The sequence below is a fragment of the Podarcis filfolensis genome (genome assembly GCF_964270895.1).
Source record: "Podarcis filfolensis genome assembly, chromosome: 17".
Lineage (NCBI taxonomy): Eukaryota > Metazoa > Chordata > Lepidosauria > Squamata > Lacertidae > Podarcis > Podarcis filfolensis.
The window spans coordinates 36,775,657-36,803,648 of record NC_139621.1 but is presented as its reverse complement, the minus strand read 5'-3'; the positions used below and the strand labels follow the sequence as shown (position 1 = coordinate 36,803,648).

Genomic DNA, 27,992 nt, shown 5'->3' with positions numbered 1-27,992 from the left:
TGGTATGGAGGCTGTCCGTCAAAGCTGTAGCTGGGTCCAAGGCAGGGAGTCGGGTGAGGTCAGGAATTCTGGCAGAAGAGCAGGACAGAGTGCAGGCAGGAACAGGCTACCAACAATGTTGCTCCTGCAACCTGGGACTGGGCTGGCTGGCTTTTATCTGCCCTGAGGCATAGGGCGGCCCCGGTCCACAGGTGACTCGCCTCTCCTGGCCTGGAGGTGAGCCCTCCAGTTCCCTCCGCCTCTCTGCCCTGAGCCTCTGTAGCTCAGGAGAGGTAGGAGGGTTACCGGACCCAGAGGCAACCTCTGCTTCCCCAGACGGGGCTGAGAGTGGAGCACCTGCAGGCAATGGGCCCTCCATCACCTCAGGGGCCAGAGCAGACTCAGCTGATGCCTGCACCTGAGGATCCAGCACAGGTGAGGACCCTTCAGGCTCAAGGCCCAGCCCCGGCTCAGCTGGTTCTGGAGGCGGGGACTCCTGTGCAGGCTGGGATTCCTCAGGTTCAGTCTCATCCCAGGCTGAATCCCAGGCCATCACACACCCCCTAAAAAAATCAACACCACAAAGTTACTAAGCACATTCAGCCTTCATAGGGTGGGGGTTCCCCCTTGCGTTTCCCCCCTAAAGATTTTGCATCCTTTCGCAAATTTCTCCAGAGTCTCCTGGTACTTCCTTCTTGCACATGGTTGATGTTTTCTTCGTTATATAAGCAATGCCACTCGCAGCCTCACTGTCAGAAACACAATTTATTTAATTTAAACATTTATAGATCACTTTTCAAACAAAGTTTCATCAAAAGGAAATATGCTGTTGCCCAGCAATGGAAGATGCTGAAAATGAAGAGTTACAGAACATTTGCATTCCCTTCTTTTTTCACAGAATTCAGGTTGGTATAAATATGCTTATTCCATTGAATTGCCCTTGGAGTGTAACACACTGGAAGAATCAAAATAGCCACTTTTAGTGAGTCTCAGACACTTACACATTTCAGCACCATCACTAAGGATTAAATTGTCTTTTAATGGGGGTTGACTCTTCCTGCATTCTGTCTTGAAAAAGACACTCTCCAACTGCTGCAGGGAATTTGGGCTGTACTTGTGAGAAGCTTCCTGTTAAGATAACCATCATCTTTTGCTCCAGTCAGTTCCCAAAGACTTATAACTTACTGTGCAGCTGTGGCACTTGGGGTCTCAAAAGTCTTAAACTTTTCTCGAGGCACTTGGGTTAGTCCAGATTTCAACTAGAAGCAGTTCATTTTTCTGCCGTTACTGCAACATCCTCTTCTGATTTGTTGACTGAGAAGTCGTGAGATACTTCTGCAAAGATCCTCTTGTAATTAGTGTGAAAGGCAGCCACAAAGAAACATGCAGCCAGGCTGCAGATTCCAGCCATCATTAGCGTTGAAGCTGTGATGAGAAAGAGAGGACATTTCTACAGATGTATGGAGAATGAAACCCAGCAGCTTAAAAATATATGAGAATTACAAGATCAAGAATTACAAGATCAAGAATTACAAGATCAGTTTAGGAACGCCAGCTGCAATCCTGAGCCTACTTTCCTGGGAGTAACTGCTAGGATTGCACAGTAAGGTAGGTCAGCATCAGTAACTATAGACCAGCTACCCAAACTTATTCATTAATTTCCGTTCATATTGAAAATTCAATCTTAAATCTACTAGAATGTATAGAAACTAAAATCAGCCATTATGCACCCTGAAGAAAATGTGTAACTGAGTAGAAAAACAATGGCATAATGAACTATAGCAAAGTTGTAATGGTTTTTTTAAAAAGAAAAGGTAAAGGACCCCTGGAAGATCTAAGTCCAGTCAAATTTGACTATGGGGCATGGTGCTCATCTCTGCTTTCAGGCCGAGGGAGGCGGCATTTGTCCACAGGCAGCTTTTCCGGGTCCTGAGCCAGTGTGCATGGAAACACCATTTAGCTTCTCGCCGCAGCGGTGCCTATTTATCTATTTGCAGTGGTATGCTTTTGAACTGCTGGGTTGGCAGGAGCTGGGACAGAGCAACGGGAGCTCACTCGCATCACGGGGATTCAAACCGCCGACCTTCGGATCAGCAAGCCCAAGAGGCTCCGTGGTTCAGACCACAGCGCCACCTGCGTCCCTAGATGTTATGGAGAATGCACTCTCACAGCATTGCGAGACAAAATCCCTGTTGCTGTTAGGCAGAGACGAAAAGAGAGGAGGGCCTCAAAATACATAAAAGACCTTAAGAGCAACTAAAATAACTGCATCTCAAAAATCACAAGAAAATCACACAGTGTAAACCCAGGGTGGGGAACCCTTTTCGGTCCGAGACCTTGTTGACAATCTGGTGGGTGAGCGACAAATGTGAATTTACTCTTGCACAGTTGGCACACAAACTCCTTGCCATCTGGGCAGGAAAGACATTATCAGAGTTCACGGTCACATTTTTGCCAGGCAAAAGCAAGTAAAGTGAAGCAGGGCTGCTGGGGTATGTGTCTAGGGGCGAGTCTTGAGGGCCTGATAGAGAGGCCCTTGGCTGGAGGTTCCTCCAGCCTAAGAAGCTGGGGGACTCCTTGTTTGCAGAACTTTAGTACCCACACCAGGGAGCAGGTCAGGAAAAGAGACCTCTACTGCCATTGCTGTGCCTCAACCAACTGCCTCCCCGCCCCCTTGCAGCTGATATTCACCCCTGAAGGAAACCTCCACAGGTGTGTGTGTATGTGAGAAGAGAGAGGATATATTTATAATACGTAAAATAAATACGTAACAAAAACTTACTTGACCAGTCTAGTGCTTTGCCGATGGCTGAGGTGCAAGTAGAAAATGGAGCATTTTTCTTTTCCACAGCTAGGCTTTGCAGCAAAAGCATGAGCACAACACCTAGAAGTTGGCTGTGGAAACAAAATCAAGCCATCACGCAGGTCTCCTTTTCATGGTTATGTCACACACACACACCCCATGTCCAAGACTGGCTATTTTTTTGTGTGCACTGGGTGTGTGTGTGGATATACTGTCTGTAACAGTCAAGATTCACTTTTATGTCTAGAGCAGACATTTTGGGTGGTACTCCGTGCTGGTCCTGCACAGACTAGACCCGCTGAAGGGAATGGGCATGACTTAGAATCATAGGGCGGTAGTGTTGGGAGGGTACCAAGGGTCATCTAGTCCAACCCCCTGCCAAAGGGAAGGAGCAACGCAAGAGAGGAGTTCAAAACCATTCCCGCTTCTTCGAGAGAAGGGGCAACACCAGAGCATTCAAGAATGCTCCGCTTCGATGTTCTGTTTCTGCAGTCTGAAAAGCCTTGAAATGATTAGAAGCTTAAACTTTGGTTCGAGCGGCTGATTCCCCCATGTATGGAGAGGAGAGCCCTGTTTTTTAAAAATGAGTGAAATAATTTCAGTGGCTTGGCTCTGGGGAGGATTTAGCTGAATTGCCACCCTCTGTGTACAGTGGTACCTCTGTTTTCGAACGTAATCCATTCCAGAAGACCGACCGACTTCCGAAACGTTTGAAAACCAAAGCATGCATTTCTGGAAGCATTTAAGTTCGGAAAACTCAATACGGAAGCCGCATGGCATGTTCGGCTTCCAAAAAACTTCCCAAAACCGAAGCAGTTTATGGCGATCACACACAGGGCCCCCGGACGTTTGACGGTCTATTGACCCTGTGCCGCCACTGCGATTGATTTTTTCGCAGCTACCACCCCGTATCTCACGGGGACACACGGAGTCTAGTCAGTTGTTAACATAAACAAATAATCAAGTTTATTTTTAAATGCAGGAACAAGCTTATGGTTTCTGTTAATTTTTCTCTTGTCAGTTTCTTATTCTTAGTTCCTAACAGCTCCAAACTGATTATTCCAACTATCTATCTGACTCCACACTCTCTCACAATACAACTCTACCAACCCACACCTAAACCTCCCTCTTCCTTCTTCAACTTCCAAACCTCAGCTCAACTGACTTTCAAAACCTCCCACTCTAACTTTTATTCCCCCCTTGCATTCTCACTGGCCAATCACATCACACCTATTTTAACCCTTTCCTTATGACCCATCCTAGGAGGCAAACGCCACACAGTTACTTCCTGGTTTTCGGCGTTCGAAAGCCGAAACGTTCAACTTCTGACACGATTGAAAACCGAGGTGCCACTGTACTTTCAGTAGATGCCCCATCAAGTCTCGGTAGGAGATATGCCAGCCAGCCAGATACAACCAGATACTGTGGCGATTCTCCTCCCCATCCGGCGTCCCCTACTATTTCTGAGTCCAGTGATAGCCCTACAGGAAAGCTGTCTGAAGCTTTCCCTCACTTCACATCCTGTACTTGCCATGTGGTTCCCCTTGCCCATATATGGGCAACTGCATCACAGGAAACGCCGCTGCAAACTTGCCAGCAGTGCAAAGGAGCAGGTGCTGAAGACGTTAGGAAATCGGCTACCTCTGAAGGAGCCAATTCTAATTCAGCCTCCTGCGGAAAGGGAGCTTTCCCTGCTGCCTTCACAACTGCTGCCTAACCAGTCTGTTTTCTTGAAACCGGCATTACTTGAATGAGGTCGTGTGTTGCAGCGTTATCTGTGCGTTGAAACCACTGGAAGCCCAGCATCCTGTTGATACAGCCCTGCCGCTCTGGAAAAGGTGTCTCAATGGCACAGAATCTCCAATACCTGCATGTGCATGAAGCCCCTCTCACAATAAGCCCATAAAGCATAGAATCATGGAGGTGGAAGGAAACTTGGAGGCAACAATGCCCAAGCCACGATTTGCAATGCAGGATGCAACCGCAGCATCCCTGAAAGATGGCTATCTGGCCTCTGCAGCGAAGGTGAGTCTCTCACCTCCCAAGGCAGCCAGTTCCACTGTTAGAACGTTTCTCCTTAATGTTTAGCCAGAATCGGTCTCCTTGCCATTTCCACCCACTGGTTCTGGTCCTGCCCTCTGGAGCAACAGGGATGGAGTCTGCTCCACCTTTGGGCTGAAAAGACCTTCAGAGATCTGAAGACTGTGGCCACTTTTTCCCTGACTTGGAAGTAATTAGTGATGTTCAGGGTCGGGGAACCTTTTGCAGAACGGGGACCAAATTCTCATCCGGGCAGCTGCCTGGAACACATGCCAGAGGCAAGAGTAGGTGGAGCAAGGAATTGTACCGTTGGCTAATTTCTACACACACACACCCTTTGTTCAGGCAACCAAGAGGTATTATGAGAGTTCAGAAGCACATTTCAGCCAGGCATAAACCCTCAAAAGTAGGACTGAAGAGGGTGTGATGTCATGGAATGGCTGGATGCAGACGAGCGGTGGGAGACCCCAACTGGGGAACCCCCAGGGGAAGAAGGTTCAGAGCCAGGGGAGTGGTGGTGCAATGACAACGAGCAGTCAGAGGGAGCAGACTGGGAGAAGGTGGTGTCGGAAACTGAAGAGGCAACAGGGTTTAGTGAGCAGGAAGAGGCTGTGGCAGAGAGCAGTTCAGAATCAGAGGCAGGAGAGGAGCGGGGCCAGGAGACACGAGATGAGGCAGGGTGCTGAAGAAGCCAGGGAGCCTTCCCCTCCTGCTGCAGCCAGCTCCCTCCCCCTGGTCTCCCAGTACATGGAGAGGAATGAAGAGGGCGGAGCAAAGAGAGACAAGAAGGCAGAGCTTTAGGAAGCAGGGGAGGAGCCTTAGAGAGTGGTGGGAAGGCGGAGCTGCCTCACTGAGGCAAGACTACTGGGAAGAGTTGCTGTGACCACTAGGCCTGCGTTGTTTTGGTTTCTGTGAATAAAGAGTTCACTGACACTGGGTGTTTTATTGCTGACCTGCCCAATTCCAGCTCCTGGCAGTGGCTTGGGGAGAATCCCATGGGCCACACAAGAGAGACCTGGACAGCTGCAACTGACGCTTGGGTCTGAGTTTTCCCTTCCCTGCTCCAGTTCTTCTTTAACCTTGGCCTGGCAAGCTTTTGGAAAGAATCTGTATATTACCACTACAACTACGCAGCGCATAGTACAGAAGAAATCGGGTGTCCTGATTCTGCTACTTACCTGATCACAAAAATCAGCCCTGACGAGGATCCTTCCCCCACAGGATAAGAACATTCGACTGCTAGTTCCATAGCGACAGGATAGATAGCAAATCCAAAGAACCCGAAGAGTGAGCTGATGGTTGCCAAAGCATAGGTCTGGTTTCTCAGCTGAGACACCTGCATGAAGAGAGTCTAAATTGAGTACCGACAAGGCTGCAGAGCCGACTTTCAGCAATTCAGCTCCATCGTGGGGTGCGCCCCCAATAATGTCAATTTAAGAGACCTAGCGTTAATGGCATTTACCACTGCAAATCCAATGCTAGCCAGCGCAGCTAGACAGAGAAAGACCTTGGTAGCTTCTGTGAATTTCTTTGTCCGGTCAACGTACAGCCCGAGGCAGAAGGCCCCGATGAGTCCGGACACAATGAACAAGGCGCCGCTCAGACCTGCAAAGAACTGTAAATGAGGGATTGATTAGATGATATGGCAGACTCCAGCGAAGAGCAAACCCATTGAAACCAGGGAGTGGAGTTGAGAAAGTAGATCCACAACTGCAAGGACTTCCACAACTGTGCAAGGACTTCCACTCCCATCCTGCTCCTCCCCCCCAAACCCTTCCCAAACCTTCTCCAGAACGTTGAGGAGTCCCAGAAGCAGATAGAGGAGATGCACATAGGGGAGAGGAGAAGGCAAGGAAGAGCCATCGCGCAGCCAAAAGACCTTGCACTAGCAGATCCACTTTGTTGGAGACCCATAGCAGTGGCCATAGATTTCAATGAGCCTACTTTGATGGCAATTTAGTTGGCGTCAACCCAATGATTACGGCTCTGAGGAATAAGGTGCAGCATATTTCCGTCACCCCACCCTGTCTCCCTTCACTGGAAAGCAATCAAGAGTCTTCTGATCTGGTTGTTAATTATATCGTACCAGACAAGATGGCGCTACACAGGCTCTGTGTAATGAAGGGATCCAAATTGCTTCATTTTAAAGCACAGAAAATAAAGCTACATTTTTTATTTGCTTGATATTTATCCAACTAACATTAGTTTTAATTGTATTTTTTCAAAGCAGTTGAATTACCAATATTTGTAATGATAGCATACTGAAGGCTAGAAATGAAGGCAATTTCCGCCCCGAACTCACAGTACCAGGCAGATCCTGTATTTATTTGAACCAAAGGATCTCCCCAGATCACTTATTACATTGTACCTGCAGTGTGAGGAGAGGGGAGGAAGGAGCAAAAGAATCATGGAATTATAGAGTTGGAAAGGATCCAAGGGTCATTAGCCCACAGCCGTCCTTGGCTGGGCTTGAGCCACCAACCTTCTGGTTAACAGCAGGACACACCGACCCATTGCACCACAGAGGCCTACTTCTAACTCGAATTCTGGCTGTATAGGTCCAAGCTGGTAAACAAGGGAGTGACACCTTTTCATGAAGTTTCATTCATTTTATTTTATTTCACAAAATTTATACACTGCTTGATTGTAAAACACACACACACACAACTCAATGTGGTTTACAAAAGTTGGGATATATTAAAATTTTATTTATGCAGGATATCCCTGAGGAACAGCTCAGTCAGCAGAGCATAAAACTCTTAATCTCAGGGTTGTGGGTTGGGTGAAAGCAGTGCTTTTTTCCTGGGGGGACGCATACCCCTAAACATTTTGTGAATCTTTGTACTTTTGTCCATTTACTGTTATTTATTTTTCCCAATTTGAACTAGAAAATGGTGATTTTCTTGACTCAAAATGAGAGCACCCCTAAGCATGTTTTTTTTTTAGAAAAAAAAAGCACCAGGTGAAAGATTCCTGCATTGCAGGGGGTTGGACTAGATGACCCCCCCGGGTCCCTTCCAACTCTACAAAGCTGTGATTCTGTGAACCCAATGTTCAATCCATGGCATCTCCAAGAATGGCTGGGAATGTTCTCTGCCTGAAACCCGGACAGCAGTTACCAGTCAGTGTGCAGACAATGCAGAGCTAATCTGGCTTGGTCTAAGGCACAGTCTTCTATTCCTATTGTGGAAGGACTACAGTTCAGTGGGACAGCATCTACTTAACATGCAGGAGGTTCCAGCTTCAATGGCTGGAGTATCCAGGTAGGGGAGGCAGCGCTGGTGAAAACCTCCCTGCAGAGTTTCACAAAAAAAGCCCCACCCCAGCCGCCACGGTCTCTGCACATCTCCCCGCTTCTCCCTGTGATAGGTGGAAGCTGAATTCCTGCAGTCCCCTCCCAGATTGTCTTCTCGATCTCCCGACTCCACCTGCCCGCCTGTGAGCTCGCAAGACAACAAAAAGCCACAGATGAAATCTGGAGCGACTTACATTTGAATATCCATTGACACACAGGATCTGTTCCAACAGAGCACTGAAGCAGGTGAATATTGCTATCCCTGTCGCGAAGGAAAGGGCCAGGATGATGTAAGATGTATTTCGCAGGAGCTAAAAACGGAAGACAAGGCACGAGTTGTCAGGGGGGGGAACAGCAGATCGTTCACCAGCAAGCTGGTATACACATTTATACAGAGTCTGCTAAAACTTGCAACTTGTTTTCCAGTGTAACTGACCTGTCTGCTGGAAACCTTAGACTTTTGTCAAGCTAGAGATACGTACAGAAAGTTTGGGATAGAGCATGGGTAGGCAAACTAAGGCCCGGGGGCCGGATCCGGCCCAATTTCCTTCTAAATCCGGCCCGTAGACTGTCCGGTATCAGTGTGTTTTTACATGAGTAGAATGTGTCGTTTTATTTAAAATGCGTCTCTGGGTTATTTGTGGGGCATAGGAATTCGTTCATTCCCCACAAAAATATAGTCTGGACCCCCACAAGGTCTGAGGGACAGTGGGCCGGCCCCCTGCTGATGGATGGGGGTGGGCAAAGGCATAGCCAGGATTTTTGTTAGGGGGGCAGAATCTCAGATTTGTACAGTCATACCTCGGGTTGAATGTGCTTCGGGATGAGCGCGTTCGAGTTGCGCGGCAACCCAGAGGTAACAGAGTGTGCTACTTCCGCGTTTCACCGCTTGTGCATGCGCAGACGCTCAAACTGACGTCACGCGCATGCACAGAAGCGCCAAAACGTGACCTGCGCACGCGCAGACGCGCAGACACGGGCTACGTTTGCTTCTAGATGCGAACGGGGCTCCGGAACGGATCCCCTTCACATTTAGAGGTACCACTGTATTGATTTTTACTTATTTGGGGGGACAGCTGCCCCCTTGGCTATGCCCATGAAAGCAAACAAGGTCGGAAGTGGGCCATGGTCAGAAAAAGACTGGGAAACACTGATCTAATATGACACAACAGTTTCTTTCTTTCTGTCCTTTAGAGACACGTAGCATTCGTTGTACCTTTATCTGAGTTAATAATTCTGCTTTGCTTGCAACATACCATCTTCAAGCCCCTGTAGAATGACGGCGAATTGGAGTGGCTAGCGCTTGCTGACGGCGGCGTTGGTGGGACCTTGTCACGAACGCCCAATGTGGCTAAGGCACAGGCGAAGACAGCAGGCCCTGCGTACACTCCAAGCTGTAGAAAGCAGGAGGAGGAGGGGAAATGGCTTAACTCATCTGCCAAGGATATGTAAGCGGTGCAGAATACTAAAATTGATTAGCTTTCATTTACCATTAAAGGGATATCTTTTCCTCCCTGTACAAGCGCAGGTGACAGCAAGTTAGCGATGAGAATGCCCAAGGGATTGGCTAAATGGAAATTAAAGAGAGAGAGAGAAAAATATGTGACTTCTCCCTCCGAAGCAGCTGAAATATAATGCCGAGCATTTAAAAAGCAAGCCAGCTGACTGGAAAGCAAAAAGAGAGGCCACACGCCTGTACAGGATTAGAACTCAGGACCTGCTTTGGAACCCCTTTCGTTGGGGGGCTTCTCAGATGTGTGATTTGAGGGCTGCTCCTCCAAAGATATCCCTACGGTGATACCAGGTATTTTGGGCCCTCTTCTTCAAGACCCCTTAAAGACACTAATAATTCGCAGGTGAAGACGTTTCCGAACTGTACCACTTCAGATAGCACTTGGGGGAATGGCTTTCCATAGAAAAAAAATCCATTCACACAGAAAACTAGGATGATGCGGGAAGAATTCTAGCCCAGCTTCCTTCCTGACATGCAAATTTTTTATGTGGGAGATACAGTCAAACCTCAGCTCCTGAACGGCTCCTTTTTGGAACGTTTTGGCTCCTGAATGCCGAAAACCCAGAAGTAAATGCTCCAGTTTTCAAACATTTTTCGGAAGCCAAACGTCCGACGTGGCTTCCACTTGAGTGCAGGAAGCTCTTGCAGCCAATCGGAAGCCATGCCTCGGTTGTAGAACATTTCGGAAGCCGAACGGGCTTCCGGAATGGATTATGTTCAACAACCGAGGTTTGACTGTATTGCTTTCTCCTTTTTTGAATGGTTCCATGCAGTCATATGTTTCCAGACTGATTGCCATTCCTGTCAAGGAGGTCCCAGTCCTCTGAGGGAGCAGGTGAGGAGCTGGGGGGGAGGGGTACTTCTGAATCCATTACTGTTGATTTAAAGTTCAAGAGGCCATATTGGCACAAAGTACGTTCCTTCAGCTTCAGCCGGAGGGCCAGCTCTGCCACAGTCTGGGCAAGGACAGCCTAACTTCGGTTGTCTACGCTCTGGTAACTTCTGGGTTGGACTACTGCAATACATCATATTTGGGGCTGCCTTCGGAGACGGTTCGGAAACTGCAGCCAGTGCAGAATTTGGTGGCGAGTCTGACGATCAGGGCAGTGTGGTCTGAGCATTTAACACTGATTCTGGCTCGACCTGCCCTGGCCCAGTTACTTACACATGGAGGCAATCATATTGGCTGTGGCCCTTTGGTGTTCTGGGAACCATAAGGCTGCCAATTTGGTGGGTGAAAAAATGATGAGCGGCTGGGCCGTGCCGCAGAGACACTGTCCCACAAGCAGGTACACAAAGTTGAGGGAGCCCAGATCCAGGAAATCGAGGATGCTGAAAATCCGAATTACACTTCCCATCATGTTCAGCCAGGCGCAGAGCATCACCTGCAGTAGAAGAAACCATGTCACCAACACTGATTTCTAGCAGCCATCCATGAGAACGGAATAAATTTCAACAATTGAAATTCCAGAACTACCGTATTTTTCGGTCTATAAGACGCACATTTTCCCCTCCAAAAATTAAGGGGAAATGTGTGTGTGTCCTATGGAGCGAATGCAGGCTCCTTGGCTTCAGCAATAGCAATGTGAAGCGCAGAGGGAGTGCTCCCTCCACGCTCTGGAGGCTTCGTGTTGCTTTTGCTGAAGCCTGGAGAGCGAGGGGGTCGGTGTGCACCGACCCCTCTCGCTCTGGAGGCTTCAGGGATAGCCGCCTAAAGCCTCCGGAGCGCAGCAGGAACTCGCGCTGCGCTCCGGAGGCTTCGGGTTACTATCGCTGAAGCCAAGGAGACTTTGGGTTCCTTTTGCTGAAGCCGGGAGAGCAAGACTCTCCCGGCTTCAGCAGAGAGGGAGAGCTGCACAGAGCCCCTTCAGTGAAGCGGGAGGAGAAATGGAAGGGGCTCTGTTTCTCCTGCCGCTTTGCTGAAGGGGTGCTGAGCAGAGAAGGGGAGATTTTTTTCCCCTTGTTCTCCCCCTCTAAAACAAGGTGCGTCCTATGGTCAGGTGTGCCCTATAGAGCGAAAAATATGGTATTTCATTTCCCTACATTTCTTTTCCGACAGGCAGGTGGCTATAAGGCTGGCAGTGCATTGAGAGTGAGGGTAGCACAGTGGCTGAAAGACCTGAATTGTACCTGGGCGCCCTTCAGTTCAAACTTCATCCAGTTCACTAGCTGGCCTTTGGGAAAGCACTAGAGGGCTTTGTACCAATGATCCCCAGATGGTGGAGATGTCAGGCACAATCCTGACTCCTAGGCACCTTCACTTAAACGGCCTCGGTCCTGTATACCTGAAGGAGCGTCTCCACCCCCATCGTTCAGCCCGGACACTGAGGTCCAGCGCCGAGGGCCTTCTGGCGGTTCCCTCATTGCGAGAAGTGGTTACAGGGAACCAGACAGAGGGCCTTCTCGGTAGTGGTGCCCACCCTGTGGAACACCCTTCCTTCAGATGTGAAGAAAATAAGTAGCTATCCTATCTTTAAAAGACATCTGAAGGCAGCCCTGTTCAGGGAAGTTTTTAATATTTAACGCTGTATTGTTTTTAATACTTGATTGGGAGCCGCCCAGAATGGCTGGGGAGACTCAGCCAGATGGGCGGCGTATAAATAATAAATTATTATTATTATATCATTACTTAGTCACAAGTGGTTGAAAGCCAGGTACAGAACGCACCTGGCACCTGGTTAATCTTGAACACTGGCCAGAAGCCGTGGGAGTGGGAACAGAGAGAAAATTCACCATTGGGCAACTACCTAGTTTCTACACAGACGCAAAGTCCTCTCTGTCTGGGATAGCAAAAGGCACTATCAGAGTACAAGGGCACATTCCAGCCAGGCAAAAACACCCGAGGGAAGGTGAGGAGGAGGGCTGGGGAGAGCTGCAAGAGCCTGAGAGAGACCTGGAAGGCTGGATTTGGCCCCCAAGCCTATAGTTCCCCACCCCAAATCTAAAGCACACCCTGTGCTCTCCTGTGATTGTGTCTTCTGCAAGACGTCAGCAGCAGGCGCAGTCATACCTAGGCTCCCTTGCACCCTTGTAGACCAGTATGAAGTAAGCAGCACATAAGCGGCACACAAAACACTACCAAATCATTCTACATTCTAAATCTTAGCCAGGCTAAGCGAATAAAAATAAAATAAAAAGCTTAGTGAATGAATAAATGCTTAAGTCAAGAAAGAACTTAGCATATGAAGTTGAAGGTATGTAAAAACACCAAAATGTTGAGGGAGAATTTCCTGAAGAAAGAAATTAAATATTGTAGCTTAAGCCAAGAAGGAATGTAACATATGGACTGAAGGAACTTTAAAGACTGAGTCTTCCTTTTGGACACAATTTGAATGAGTTTTCTGTTTGTGGCTTTTGTAGTAGATCTTGTACCTTGTTCTCTCAGTTTTGGGATTATTAATATAAGATTTAGAACATAGAATGATTTGTAGTGTTTTGTGTGCTGCTTATGTGCTGCTTACCTCATACTGGTCTACAACGAGAATTGGCAGCATGGGTTCATTTCTTCAGTCCCTTGCACCCTTGGCAAGGAGCTCAGGAGATCCCTTGCACCGAGCGCTATTTTTCTAGAAAAAGAGGTGCCAGAACTCACTGTGAACGCCTCCCTTGTTCTCTTATAATGGCAATGGCGCCCACCTGAGAGGTGCCAGAACTGAGTTCCAGTGAGTTCCGGCTGAAAAAAAGCCCTTGTCAGAGGAGACTGCAGCAGAGGAGCCAGCCTGGGGAGGGTGGGCTCCTAGCCACTCCTAACCCCCAGGGAGAGGCACATTTTTTGTGTCCCTGCCAACCTGCCCAACCCCAAGGTAGGCCCTCCCATCAGATGTCAAAGAAATAAACAACTACAGTGGTACCTCAGGTTACAGACGCTTCAGGTTACCGACTCTGCTAACCCAGAAATAGAACCTCGGGTTAAGAACTTTGCTTCAGGATGAGAACAGAAACCGCGCGGTGGCAGCAGGAGGCTCCATTAGCTAAAGTGGTGCTTCAGGTTAAGAACAGTTTCAGGTTAAGAACGGACCTCCAGAACAAATTAAGTACTTAACCCGAGGTACCACTGTATCTGACTTTTAGAAGACATCTGAAGGCAACCCTGTTTAGGGAAGTTTTTAATGTCTGATTGTGTTTTTAATATTCTGTTGGGAGCCACCCAGAGTGACTGGGGAAACCCAGTCAGATGGGTGGGGTATAAATAATAAATATATTATTATTATTATTATTAGCCCCTGAGCAGGGGCAAGCAGAAGCCTGTTGACCATCTGTGATCTTCTAAGAAAGAAATCTGCAGTGGATTTCTAGGCAAGTTCCCAGGTTACTGCTCAAAAACTGCCGCGTCGCGCCAGTCTCCAGTTCAACTTACGGCACATTTCAGCCCGACGGTGTCCAGAATCCATATTGCTATGAGCCCGACTGGAACGGATATCACGAGGTACACGAGGGACAGCCAGTTGACCATATCCATGGAGGTGTTAAACCGTTCTGCTGTTTTATCAGCCACTGGAGCGAACGTCAGCCATAGCTGCAGATGGAGGGGGAACGAGGTTACAGCGTAACGACACAAAACCTGCAGGTAGTTATGTTTAGGGCACCATCTGTGAGTAGCACTGTCTAGACACAATCAGCTAGCTCATGGGTAGGTAAACTAAGGCCCGGGGGCCGGATCCGGCCCAATTGCCTTCTAAATCCGGCCTGTGGACAGTCCGGGAATCAGCGTGTTTTTACATGAGTAGAATGTGTCCTTTTATTTAAAATGCATCTCTGGGTTATTTGTGGGGCATAGGAATTTGTTCTCCTCCCCCCCTCACAAAAATATAGTCCGGCCCCCCACAAAGTCTGAGGGACAGTGGACCAGCCCCCTGATGAAAAATTTGCTGACCCCTGAGGTAGAGAGACAGGAAGCCTGGATTGCGAAGGGCCAGGCAGGATTTCCCTTAAGATCTTACAGAGCGGGGAAATGTCACCACATGTTGCTAGAGCTGAAGGTGACTTAAAGCATCCTGCTGAAGAACGAAAGACAAATCCAGGCAAACCATTTAGAACATGAGCAGCTCAATGTTCCAAGTGGATTTGTATTTTAGCTGGGAAGGTTCCAGGCAATTAATGCGATCTCAAATTAGTGTTTGGCTGGGGCTCCGGAGACTGATGCAAGACACATCTCTAGGCAAAAGGCAAATTATTTATTTATATTGATCTAGCTACCCATCCATCTGCATCCTGCTTTTCCGTTTTTCTCATGTGCTCTGCCATACGGGCATATTTCCACAGGCAGGTGTCACGTAAGTCCCACACGATGACTCAGAAAAAGGGAGAATGAAAATGGTTACGTCCTCCCCTCCCCCATGAAATTCGGTACACATTTATTCTAAGACACCTTTGATTACTAGAAAAATCTGCAAACGAGGCATTTGGTCGTCTCTTCGCAAACTGAGCAAGGAAGCAAAGCATCATAAAAAATCATTACCAAATTAGAGGATAGTATCAGAACGTTAGTATAGTAAAAGCTATGGTTTTCCCAGTAGTGATGTATGGAAGTGAAAGCTGGACCATAAAGAAGGCTGATTGCCGAAGAATTGGTGCTTTTGAATTCTGGTGCTGGAGGAGACTCTTGAGAGTCCCATGGACTGCAAGACGATCTAACGTATCCATTCTGAAGGAAATCAGCCCTGAGTGCTCACTGGAAGGACAGGTCCTGAAGCTGAGGCTCCAATACTTTGGCCACCTCATGAGAAGAGAAGACTCCCTGGAAAAGACCCTGATGTTGGGAAAGATGGATGGCACAAGGAGAAGGGGACGACAGAGGACGAGATGGTGGGACAGTGTTCTCGAAGCTACCAGCATGAGTTTGACCAAACTGCGGGAGGCAGTGGAAGACAGGAGGGCTTGGCATGCTCTGGTCCATGGGGTCATGAAGGTCCATGGGGACACGACTAAACGACTAAACAACAACAAATCAGAACGTTCAGGAGAACCTCCAAGTTAAGTACAGCAAAACCTTTTTTAAAAAAGCAAAAACAAAACCCTAAGGAAGGCCAATGAACCTGCAAAACTGCCCAATGGGCACAGAATGCTGTTATTTGAGAGGCAAACTATTCTGGGGTTCTCTTGACCCTCCAAGCCATTTTTGGGGGGGTGCAGGGGGGAAACCCCATTCTGCTAGTGGGAATCCTTAGTTGAAACCCACGCAGGGAGCTGAAGTATTTGGTATTTTGATTTATTTACTTATTTAATGCATTCGCAAACAGCCTAATCATTTGCATTCCTAAGCACTGTACACAAAAACTACCTATACATAGAAGAAAACACTCTTGTCTAGCAGATTTGGAATGAAGTATCTCAACAGTTATTTTAAATTATTATTATTATTTATTGAACTTATATACCGCCCTATACCCAGAGGTCTCAGGGTGGTTCACAGAATGAAGAAATCACGTACTTTCTTTTGACCCTAAGTGCTCAGAAAAATCTGTCAAAATCTTCAGTCATTTGAAAACTAGGAAGTTAAATTAAAAGAGTTAACATCAGCCTTTTCTGTGGTAAACAAGTATATTTTGCAAAATTGCAAAGAACACCTGCAATGTTCCATTCAAGGTCAACTTGCAGCCTTCCTTAAAGAGACATCCTCGCTTGTCAAATTGTCAAGAGCAAAGAACTCTGAACTGAAATTGCCTCCGGAAATGAAACTAATGAAGCCTTAACGCTATCAAAGAGGTTCTCCCACAAATTGACAGAGCCTGCCAAGCTAATTACAAGTGGAATATGGTAATCCCAGAGTGAAGGACACAGAACTCAGGAGCAGGTAAGCAGGAAAGAATATGCAGAGCTGAAGATGCAGAAGATGCATTGTTATGAGAATGTCTAAGATACAAAATAAATGTACCAAGCAAACACATACATAAATATATAAACCGCATGTCTGAAGCAGTACAGTGGTACCTCGGGTTAAGTACTTAATTCGTTCCAGAGGTCCGTTCTTAACCTGAAACTGTTCTTAACCTGAAGCACCACTTTAGCTAATGGGGCCTTCTGCTGCTGCCGTGCCGCCTGAGCCCGATTTCAGTTCTTATCCTGAAGCACTATTTCTGGGTTAGCTGAGTCTGTAACCTGAAGCGTCTGTAACCTGAGGCATATGTAACCTAAGGTACCACTGTATAGGAAAAAAGTCCTGAAACCATTTTGTCTCTCCCAAATTGACCTCAAATGTTTCTCTGCAAGGAGGGAGGAGATGAGAAAAACCTCCTCATTGTCTTTTTGCTCACAAATCCTGCCTCAAGGGCACATTTAAGATATGAATAGGGCGAGCCTGTGACCTGGACTCAGGAATTAAGTACAGTGGTACCTCGGGTTACATACACTTCAGGTTACAGACTCTGCTAACCCAGAAATAGTACCTCAGGCTAAGAACTTTGCTTCAGGATGAGAACAGAAATCGGGCTCCGGTGGCGTGGCAGAATCAGGAGGCCCCATTAGCTAAAGTGGTGCTTCAGGTTAAGAACAGTTTCAGGTTAAGTACGAACCTCCAGAACGAATTAAGTACTTAACCTGAGGTACCACTGTATTTATCATCACAAAAGAATAGCCAGGCTAGCCAGATAAAAACCCATAAACAGGTTTCATGTCAGACAGGATTCTGTTGTAGACCGCCCCTTCTGTGATGTATGTATGCTGTTTTTTGGGGGTGGTCTTGGGCTCCAGGGTGGGCAATTTCAAAATGTCTATATAAGGGCTTGCGCACCATTGTTCAGGGTCCCTCCTGCCTCCAGCATGTGGTTGTGAGCACCCTGTTGCAACAGTTAATAAGGATCAGGCTTACTAGCTGCTTTGCTTCTCAATATTCTCTGGTTGGCCTCTGTTATTTTCTCCTACTGATAGAGAACCTACAAAAGGACTCTATATGGGCTCTTGGGTACCCCATAAGGGAAAAGGAGCAGTTTTTTTCGTATGACACATTAATAAAAGAGTGCGCTTTCTCTTACATGCACACGCACTCAAAAAGCAGCATGCAAAAACAATAGCCATCTTCTGTTATTAGAGATGGGAAAACTTTTATAGCCAGCGGGTCACACGCACTTCTGGGCAACCCATGCTAGGTGTGGGCAAGGCCAGAGCCAAAAAAGGATGAGAGCATTCAATTTTATTTTATTTTACCTTTGTGCAATAGGCCTGTTTCTACAGACACACACATGCTCCTCTCTAGCCTCTATCCAGGCAAACAAGCAACATTATTGGAGTGCAAGGACACATTTCAGCCAGGAGAAAACTATCAAGGGCAGTGCAGAAAAGAGACTGTAAAAGCTGTGTCCAGGGTATGTGATACCTGGGGAGAGTTCCTGAGGACCAGATTCAGACCTCTGGCCTGACATCCCTCATCCTTGTTCTAAGATGCTGGATCCAAACCACCGTTAAAGACCCACAAGCGTCTTGGTGGTTCTCCCTCCCAGTTTTGCGCTCCTAGGAGCCCCTCCCCATGCTTTGTAGTGTGGGTGGGTTGTACCCTGGATGATGCACTGACTGCCTTGTTCCGTTCTGTCTGAATTAGCCCAGATGTGTGGGAGAAAACCGGTGGCCTCAAGAGAGCTGGAAGAAGGCTCTGAACAGATGCCTGCAGTAGCTGTCAAAATGAGTAGCTGCTACAGGCACCCGTTCATTTTTGTCACCTCACTGATTTTAACAGAGTTGGCCCACACATCGAGTTGAGGGTCATCAAGTGATGCACGTCAAAGTGCAATATGGCCACTAGTCCACATCAATCCTGTTGTTTAGTGCATCTTGTATCACTGGTTGTTTGCAACATAACAGAAAGCAGATTGGTTTAACTGGAAACAAACCCGGACGACTCCTTTTGCTTACAGAAACTTTAGCCTTTTTCTGGGACACAATGAAAACAAATGAGAGGTTAAGTGTGGTGAATAGGTTAATTGTCCAATTAAGCAATTAAGCCGTGAGTAAAGTAGTCCAGAGTGTAGCACAATCATTGGAGTATGTATGACTAAAGGAAGAGAAGTAACTCGGCAGGCAATAAAGACTAAGAACTCTGCTGCAGATAAAGTCTGCTGTTCTTCTCATTGAAACACGACCAGTATCAGGGTCAGGAAGTTTTGCTGCCTGAGGCAAAACAGAAGATGCTGCTCCTGCCTCCGTCGTTGCAGCCTCTGCCCCACAACTGCCACATCTCTTCCTGTGCAGCTCCACAGCCCTACATCCTTTTCCTCCGCAACCACTTCCCTCCGCAACATGCGCTGGAGGTGGCAGGAGAGTAAGAGGAAGCTGGAGAAGAGACAGCAGTAGCAGGTGCCTGAGGTGGAGGCCAGATCTGCTGCCTGAGGCAACTGCCTCACCTCACTTCATGGGCCGGGCGGCCCTGACTGATATCCTGGAAAGAAGCCAGGTTGGAACACCTCTAATCATCGCTCGGCGTGTTTGTTGGGCCTGCTCTTTCATTATCCGGCGCCGAGGGCCTTCTGGCGGTTCCCTCATTGCGAGAAGTAAGGTTACAGTGAACCAGACAGAGGGCAATAAACAACTATTTTACTTTTAAAAGACAACTGAAGGCAGCCCTCTTTAGGGAAGTTTTTAATGTCTGATGCTGTACTGTTTTTAATATTCAGTTGGAAGCCGCCCAGAGTGGCTGGGGAAACCCAGCCAGATGGGTGCGGTATAAATAATAAATTATTATTATTATTATTATTATTATTATTATTATTATTATTATCATCTGAACTTCTCATTATCTTTATCATCATTGCCTTTTCATTACTACTTCTCCACAGCTCCACCACACTCTGAGCTCAAACCAGCACTCTGTTTCTCAGCAGATGTATCCCTCGACCAACCAACCAACACAGGCAGGAAGTACAGTGGTACCTCGGGTTAAGAACTTAATTCATTCTGGAGGTCCGTTCTTAACCTGAAACTGATCTTAACCTGAGGTACCACTTTAGCTAATGGGGCCTCCCGCTGCCACACGATTTCTGTTCTCATCCTGAAGCAAAGTTCTTAACCCGAGGTAATATTTCTGGGTTAGCGGAGTCTGTAACCTGAAGCGTATGTAACCTGAGGTACCACTGTACAGAGTTTGGAGAATTTCTAAGGAGGGAGACTGACTTTTGACAGTGCTTCGATGACGTCAACTGCTAACTCCAGAGGGTAAAGGACCCCTGGATGGTTAAATCCAGTCAAAGGCGACTATGGGGTTGTGGTACTCATCTCGCTTTCAGGCCAAGAGAGCCGGTGTTTGTCCACAGACAGCTTTTCGAGTCATGTGGTCAGCATGACTAAACAGCTTCTGGCGCAATGAAACACCGTGATGGAAACCAGACCGTACAGAAACGCTGTTTACCTTCCCGCTGCAACGGTACCTATTTATCTACTCACACGGGCATGCTTTTGAATTGTTACGTTGGCAAGAGTTGGGACAGAGCAACTGGAGCTCACTCCATCACGGGGATTTGAACCGCCGACCTTCTGATCCGCAAGCCCAAGAGGCTCTGTGGTTTGTCCCACAACTTTACCTTACTTTTACTCTGCTGTAGCAGCCTTCAGCAAAGAGCCTTGTGGTCCCTTAAAAACAAACAGATTTATTGCGACATAAGCTTTCACATGTGCTGTTGTTTGCACAGCGAGGGGAAAGGCCGGGCGGTGCTAGAGATAGCTGCTAGTTTGTCATGGTACTATGGGAAGCATAAATGAAGAAAGAATTAACATAGGAGCCATTTATGGCAGGTACAACCCGTTCCTGACTAGAAGTCGTTGGTGTTCTCTTGGCCTCAATTTGTTAAAAAACAAGCAAAAACCGAGCTAGTTGGAGAAGTAGGCAGCTGGCATGAGGCTCTTCTTTTAAACCTATGGCTTACCGTATTTTTTGCTCTACAAGACTTACTTTTCCCCTCCTGAAAAGTAAGGGGAAATGTGTGTGCAAATGCAGGCTGCACAGCTATCCCAGAAGCCAGAACAGCAAGAGGGATTGCTGCTTTCACTGTGCAGCGATCCCTCTTGCTGTTCTGGCTTCGGAGATTCAGAATAGTTTTTTTCTTGTTTTCCTCCTCCAAAAACTAGGTGCGTCTTATGGTCTGGCGCATCTTCTAGAGCGAAAAAGACGGTATATTGGTAATTCCTTGAGAATATTTTGTATTATTTTGAGTAAGCCACTTACTGTACAGTGGTACCTCGGGTTACAGACGCTTCAGGTTACAGACACTTCAGGTTACAGACTCCGCTAACCCAGAAATAGTATCTCAGGTTAAGAACTTTGCTTCAGGATGAGAATAGAAATCATGCTTTGGCAGCGCGGCGGCAGCAGGAGGCCCCATTAGCTAAAGTGGTGCTTCAGGTTAAGAACAGTTTCAGGTTAAGAGCGGACCTCCGGAATGAATTAAGTTCTTAACCCGAGGTACCACTGTATATAAATCTTGTTGCATACATAAATTACAAAAACAAAGAGCAAGAATTGTTCTTTGCATCTCCACCTGAGATAGAACGAGGATCTTTCCTACTGAATATATATTATCTTTAACAAGCCTAGTGTTTTTATTTTCCAGACTCAGTCTCTCTCTGTGTGATTACTTCCAGGGGTAAAGTGTGCTCCTCCAGCAGTGAATCAGTGGCTGATATGCCTCCCTTTCTCCCTGGACCCAGAGATCTCTCCCCAGGCCATCCTGCTCACTGCTTTGCAGTATCCTGGGCTGTAATGTGTTCTGGAACACTCAAAAAAATGCTTCTTGCTTTCCTGGAAGGAGGTCAGAGACTGGCATAGAAACTTGCCTCCTGCACCAAAGGCAACTTTTTCCTTCCTTGCTCTGCCCACTTCGGACTCCACTTTAAATAATACTGATGGAAAAGACTGTCTCTTCCTTTTGAGCGCCGCCTTTCATGGTGTGTGGTTTGTGTCCATCCACTCCCTGGCACCCAGCTTCTGATCTGCCGGGTCTCTAATGTCAGCAAGGCCTGGCTGGCAGATGGCAGCATCTCTGCTGCTAGAGAATGTGCAGGTAATAAAATAAAATAAAATAAAATAAAATAAAATAAAATAAAATAAAATAAAATAAAATAAAATAAAATAAAATAATAAAATAAAATAAAATAAAATAAAATAAAATATTTTTATTGTTGCCTCAGCCACTTTGGGTGGCTTCCAGCATATACAAAAACATAATAAAACTTCCCTATACAGGGCTGCCTTCAGATGGCTTCAAAGGTTATACAGTTACTTATCTTTTTAACTTTGTTGTCAGTGCTGCGGGACACAGAATCAAGACAAAGAGATTTGTTGTAGGGGCAAGTTCCTGAGTCGGACTCTCTGTTTGTTGGTCTAGTAAGCAACTGCTTCAGGGTGGCCTTTTTCAACCTGGGCAAGCCTTTCCACCCATGGTATGTGAGAAGACAAAGTCATATTTCCAAGATTAACAGCAGAAATCGCTTTGATGGGACGCCGGGCAGCTCTGAGCTGGCATTGCCAGGACCAGCAATGTTCCTTTCCCTACAGATTCTGTGTGGTGAGGCAGTGACTTGGGGACGAAAACTTCAACCCAGTTCTTTGAAGGCCTTAGCTTGGCGTATGCTTGCTGCTCATGTCTCTGACCATCACCCAAGAGAGTCCAAGCCCACTCGTCCTGGTCTGTGGCTCCATTCTTTGGGTTTCTTCAGTAGAAAACGGATCACCTCATTCAAGAAATAGATATATATACATATCATTTTTGACAATTATAAAATATACTTTTATATCTTATACATTTTTTTTTACTTCCGCCAATCACATCTGAAAATTTTCCAATCTTTTCCACTTAATTTACATTTCTTACTTTCACTATTACTTTTAAATATCATAACTAATGTCTCTCTTCTTTATCCTCTTTGCAATATTCCATATATTCCTCCTTACCAAACTTCTCGTAGTCCTACTAGCGTAATTTGTTGATTACAGTTGCTCTTCAAATAGTTCGCATATTTATCCCAATCTTGTGTGAATCTCTGGTCCAGCAGGTTTCGAATCCTTCCTGTCATCTTATCCAATTCATTCAAGAATCTCTTATCTTCTGGTGGGGCCACTTCCATGTTTGAAGAAACATCTGAATGTCTTTACTGGATCAACCCCAAGGTCCATCGTATTTGGATCGCTTGCCTCCACATTGGCCTCCCCATGTTTTTCTAACATACATATGAAGGAAATGAATGGCAAGGGTGTGAGCCTGATACTTGCCATAAAAATCTTGTGGCAGGGAGTTCCACTGATTAATTACTCTTTGGAGAAATAGGTACTTCCTTTTCTTGGTCCTGGATCTGACAACCAGATTCCTTACGTGACTCCATGTTCCAGTTTAATGAGAGGGGAAAACATAACCCGCTCATTGCACCAAGAGAACTTGTTGCTGGGCTACCACTCCCATCTGCACTGAACATTAGCCATGCTGCCTCAGCTCTCAACCAAAAAGCTCCAAACCTTTTTGCCTTTTGTCCTAAGAAAGGGGCCTTTCAACTCCTGGAACAGTTATAAAATGACCCCCATCTCAAATATTGTCACTCTGCAACTGGAGCCAATGTTTTTGTTGGGCCATCTGGCTAAGCAATATGTTTCCCACAGCAGCAGAGACCTGATTGAAGTCATTTCCTCCCCAAACCTGAACATTCCAAGCTCTGAAAGGTGCTGCAGCAAAGGAATTCAACACTTGCACATTCCGAATTCTGATTCACACGCATTTTGCTCCTTGGCGCTCCAATAAATCAACGAACGAATGAAGCAAACAAGACACACCTTTTAATTTAGTCCCTGCTGACTCTGTCTAAAGGCAAATGGGACAAATTTGCAAATTGAGAGGAGTCGGAGCTTGAGCTCGTCTCGGGGCTTTGGTGTAAGGGAGGAAGCAGCACTCTGCACATGTTCAGAGGCTCTGGATTGTTAACCTTTGGATTACACTTCCACCAAAACAGACTCCCATGAGAGGTGGTGGACTCTTCTTCCTTGGAGGCTACTAAGCAAAGGTTGGGTGGTCATCTGTCAGGTATGATCTAGCTGAGATTTCTGCATTGCAGAGGGTTGGACTAGATGACCCTTGGTATCCATCCCAACTATAAAAGTTTATGATTCTCTGGTTCGGTCAGACTGCGACCACAGCCTAGGAAGGGTTAACTCAGGATTTAAAATGCAGCTTAGAACATCCGGTCCCCAGAGCTTTGAGAAAACTGGGAGGTCCCATGTACACAATCCATTGAAGGTGCTCTTTTAACCCTTTAATAGTCATTGCTTCCCCCAAGGAATCCTGGGAAGTGTAGTTTGACAAAGGTGCTGGGAACTGTAGCTCTGTGCTATCTTAACAACCCTCAGCACCTTCAACAAACTACAGTTCCCAGGATTATTTGGGGGAAGCCACAACTGCATAATGTAAGACTAACAAATGGTCTGGGAGTAATGGGAGTTGTAGCCAAACAACATCTGGGAACCCGAGGTGGAGAAAGGCTGGATTTGTACCACAGAAACCCCCATTAAAATCCCTACCAGACCAGGTAATAAAAGCATTCGGGGAAATGATATGTAATGAGATGAAAAAAATGTTTAAATTAACTTTTATATATATAAAAAAAACCCAGAGGCTTTTTAATTAGGAATTGTAGGTGCTGCTTTTCCAAGGGAGCAGAAAAGACTTCTTATGCATGCAGCGACAGCAGCACAGATGCTATTAGCCCAGAGATGGAAAGAAGATAAAGTCCCTACCAGAGAAGACTGTCAAATTAAATTGTTGGACTATGCAGAAATGGCAAAACTGACCGGAAAGCTCAGGAACCAAGAAGACCAAAGCTTTAACAAAGAATGGGGGAAATTTATAATTTATCTTGGAGACCACTGTAAACTGATGAAAACATTAGCAGGACTGCAATAACTCTTGTAAGGTAGCAAGTACAATGGAAACAATGGAGTTATATTCAATATAGAATATTGAATTGCAGTAGAAAAGGTTTAATAATAGGACCCATGAAGGGGGAGGTGGGAAGTCCAGAGATTCGGAGGAATCTGTAAATGTGGATATGTATGGTTGTACTGTTATAACTTTATATTTGCAAAATCAAATAAAAAATATTTCCAAAAATAAAAATCCCTAACAGGCCGGTCCCTCTATCTCTCCAATCCTAATCTACCTCGCAGGGGTGTTGTGCGGATCATGCATAGCTCAGCTGGATAGAGCATGGTGCTGATAACACGAAGGTTGCAGGTTGGATCCCGGTAAGGGACAGCTGGAGCATAAAGAAGGCTGATCGCTGAAGAATTGATGCTTTTGAATTATGGTGCTGGAGGAGACTCTTGAGAGTCCCCTGGACTGCAAGAAGATCAAACCTCTCCATTCTGAAGGAAATCAGCCCTGAGTGCTCACTGGAAGGACAGATCCTGAAGTTGAGGCTCCAATACTTTGGCCACCTCATGAGAAGAGAAGACTCCCTGGAAAAGACCCTGATGTTGGGAAAGATGGAGGGCACAAGGAGAAGGGGACGACAGAGGACGAGATGGTGGGACAGTGTTCTCGAAGCTACCAGCATGAGTTTGACCAAACTGCGGGAGTGGAAGACAGGAGTGCCTGGCGTGCTCTGGTCCAGGGGGTAGTCACGAAGAGGCGGACACGACTAAACGACTCAACAACAACAAATGGGACAGCTACATATTCCTGCATTGCAGGGGGTTGGACTAGATGATCCTCCGGGTCCCTTTCCAACTCTAAAAAAAAGAATTCCATGATTCTAAGCCATAACATGGGGCGGCGAGACTTTCTGCCCGGCGCCTCGGAAGCCAGAAAGGCAACGATTTAAAACGCAAGCTTCCAGTGACAGGCGCTTTGACTCATCCGTCAGTCTTGCTAACAACCCAGAACATCCGGCCGCGCCGCCACCTTTCCGCTTCGGAAGCAATCTCCAGCCACTTCGAAGGCATTTTTTAAACTTTGGGTGGCCAGATCGTTCAAATTTCCCTCTCGGCTCCCGAAATCCCTGCAGCTCCAAGCCGGGCCAATCGAAGGGCTGCTTCGATGGGGGGAAAGCGGCCGGCCAAAGGAATCCCGTGCGCAATCTGGCAAGTTGGAGACGAGCGAAAAGAAAAGACAACCGCGCGCGCTCTTTACGCACCATGGCATTGGAGCAATTGAGCAGGCAGACGACGCCCAGAAGCAGCCATCGCCGCTTGTAGACCTTGTACGACTCGGCGACGATCTTCTCCGAAGAAGTCCCGGGCAGGAGGCTCCCTGGCCGGTTGTTGTTGTTGTTGCTGTTGTGGCTGCTGGCGCTCTCCGCATCCATGTTGCGCGCTGCCTGCGCTGGCCGGTTTGTTGGCGCCGCGCTCGGGGCGCGCTGCTTTTCCGGGCGAGAATGGCTACGACGCCCCCGCTGCCCTCCTGCCCGGAGGATCCTGGGGTGCGCCCTGGATCTGCCGGGCCCGGGGAAGCAGTTGCCACATCGCCGGCGAGCGGGGCTTGAAAAGCCGGTTCCTCGCGCGCGCCGCGCCCCTAGCCTTGTCTCCGCTGCCCCAGACACTAGTCTGGCACGGAGCGGAGCTGGTTTTCCCTTCCCCTTCTCTCTGCCGGCAGAAAGAAGCCGCCCACTTGCCGGCTTGTTCCGAGGCACTCCCGGAGCGCCCTGCAAGGTCCTAGCGCCTGTTTCTCGGATTCTTTTGCATTTTTGCATTAATTTATCGTTTTTATTTGATTTTGCAAATGTAAATTTAGAACCAAATACAGTTCCATATAAAGAGATTTCTTTGAATCTCGAGACCTCCCCCCCCATCCCCTCCATGGATACCAACATTTTCAACTGCATCTTATATCATAATCTATGTTTTATATCTATCCATAGGATCCATAGTATTTGTTACATGACAAGTGAGATTAAAATCCTGCTAATGTTATCGGTTTTCCAAATTTACAACAAACACACATAAAAGGAAAACATTGCAATATTAAAAGGTAAAAACAAACAAACATATAAACACCTATCTGTTAAGAACCCAATTTAGTTTTCGTTGTTAAATGACTTTCTTGAATCCCTGCTGAATTTCCATAGATCTCATTGTAGCAGTTTTCCAATATCCACTTTCTAATAAAATTAACTCGATCAAGTTACTATCTTTCTATATCCTCATAATATTTCCAGTCCATAATGTTATACAATTCAGCATATTTTACTCCTAGACCAATTTGGAATTTACAAATAGTTCTACTTATATTATATTGGAATATCTAGCTAAATAGTCCTTAAAAAATCCTGCTAATGTTTTCATCTGCTTACAGTGGTCTCCTAAATAAGTATTCCACCCCCCAAGTCTTTTATGAATTCCATGTTTTCTGACCTCAATCTAGACTTCTTTTTTATGTTAAATTGTTTTTATTTTAAAAAATGATAGGGTTGCAAGAGTCTTTGTTTTCAGATCATAAAGTCCTTTCTACAGATTAGTTATATTCGATGTGAGATGTGAATGATTTGGCTTTTTAAAAATAGCTCCCTGCTGACAGATCTGCAGCCTCTCTGCTGCCTGCCCCTGGGTCGGCCTTTCCATTTTTCATAGACTTGTAGGGTTGGAAGGGAACCCCAAGGGTCAACTAGTCTAGCCCCCTGCAATGCATGAATCTTTTGCCCATTGTGAGGTTTGAACCCGCAACCCTGAGATTAAGAGTCCTACACTCTACTGTCTGATCAATTTCTTGTTTCATTTATTTTGTGAAATTTGATCACAGCAAAAATGGATAATGGTGCCAACTGAGGTGTAGCTTGAACCCGTTTTCTGAGAATATTGTTCCAATAAAAAATTTGGACCCTTGGGGATAGATGAAAATATACCCCTCTACTTCCACATCCTCTCCAATAACAGGAAGGTTGATTGGAGGTAATGCAGGACAGCTGAACTGCAATTCATTTGAATTGCCACATGCAATTCATTTTCAGTGCAAGCCCTCTCATTCTGGCTGATACTGTTTTAAATATCTTTCCCCTCCAAAACCTTTCCCATTTATTCTGGGTGTGGGCCTCATCAAATCTAAATCCAGCCCTGCTCCAGCTCCCTGATTAAATGTCAGCTCCTGAAAGCCTGTTTCAGCAAGAACACCTTTACCTGTTGGTGGAAGGATAACAAGGAGAGAACCAGTCTAACTACTCTACCGAGGGAGTTCCAGAATCTGGAAACTTGTGGGTATGCCCCTAGTGGGGACCTGCTGCTTTAGATGGGCTTCCAGTATGTTTCTGAGCACAATTCAAAGTTTTGGTGCTGACCTTTAAAGCCCTAAATGGCCTCGGTCCAGTATTCCTGAAGGAGCATCTCCACCCCCATCGTTCAGCCCGGATGCTGAGGTCCAGCGCCAAAAGCCTTCTGGCGGTTCCCTCACTGCGAGAAGCCAAGTTACAGG

The 27,992-nt window shown here is 46.6% G+C and overlaps 1 protein-coding gene across 1 annotated transcript; it reads right to left on the bottom strand.

Annotated features, from left to right (window-relative positions):
* Positions 1 to 725: 725 nt before the first annotated feature.
* On the bottom strand, positions 726 to 26,190 carry SLC49A3 (solute carrier family 49 member 3). The gene is made up of 10 exons (XM_083593609.1): positions 25,726 to 26,190; positions 13,988 to 14,146; positions 10,796 to 11,015; positions 9,608 to 9,684; positions 9,374 to 9,511; positions 8,312 to 8,428; positions 6,285 to 6,437; positions 6,001 to 6,158; positions 2,762 to 2,874; positions 726 to 1,404 (listed from the first exon to the last, which is right to left on the bottom strand). Exons 1-10 carry the CDS (start codon positions 25,894 to 25,896, stop codon positions 1,250 to 1,252), a joined length of 1,461 nt encoding a protein of 486 aa, XP_083449735.1. The 5' UTR covers positions 25,897 to 26,190; the 3' UTR covers positions 726 to 1,249.
* Between the last annotated feature and the right edge of the window lie 1,802 nt (positions 26,191 to 27,992).

Bases quoted from the DNA above. Each gene is read 5' to 3' on its own strand.
- SLC49A3 (XM_083593609.1), bottom strand. From the start codon at position 25,896: ATGGATGCGGAGAGCGCCAGCAGCCACAACAGCAACAACAACAACAAC. The intron at 9,685-10,795 runs GTAAGTAACTGG...ATTTCCATTTAG, and splicing joins CAATATGATTGCCTCCATGT to CCAATCCCTTGGGCATTCTC. The intron at 9,512-9,607 runs GTAAATGAAAGC...TGCTTTCTACAG, and splicing joins GAAAAGATATCCCTTTAATG to CTTGGAGTGTACGCAGGGCC.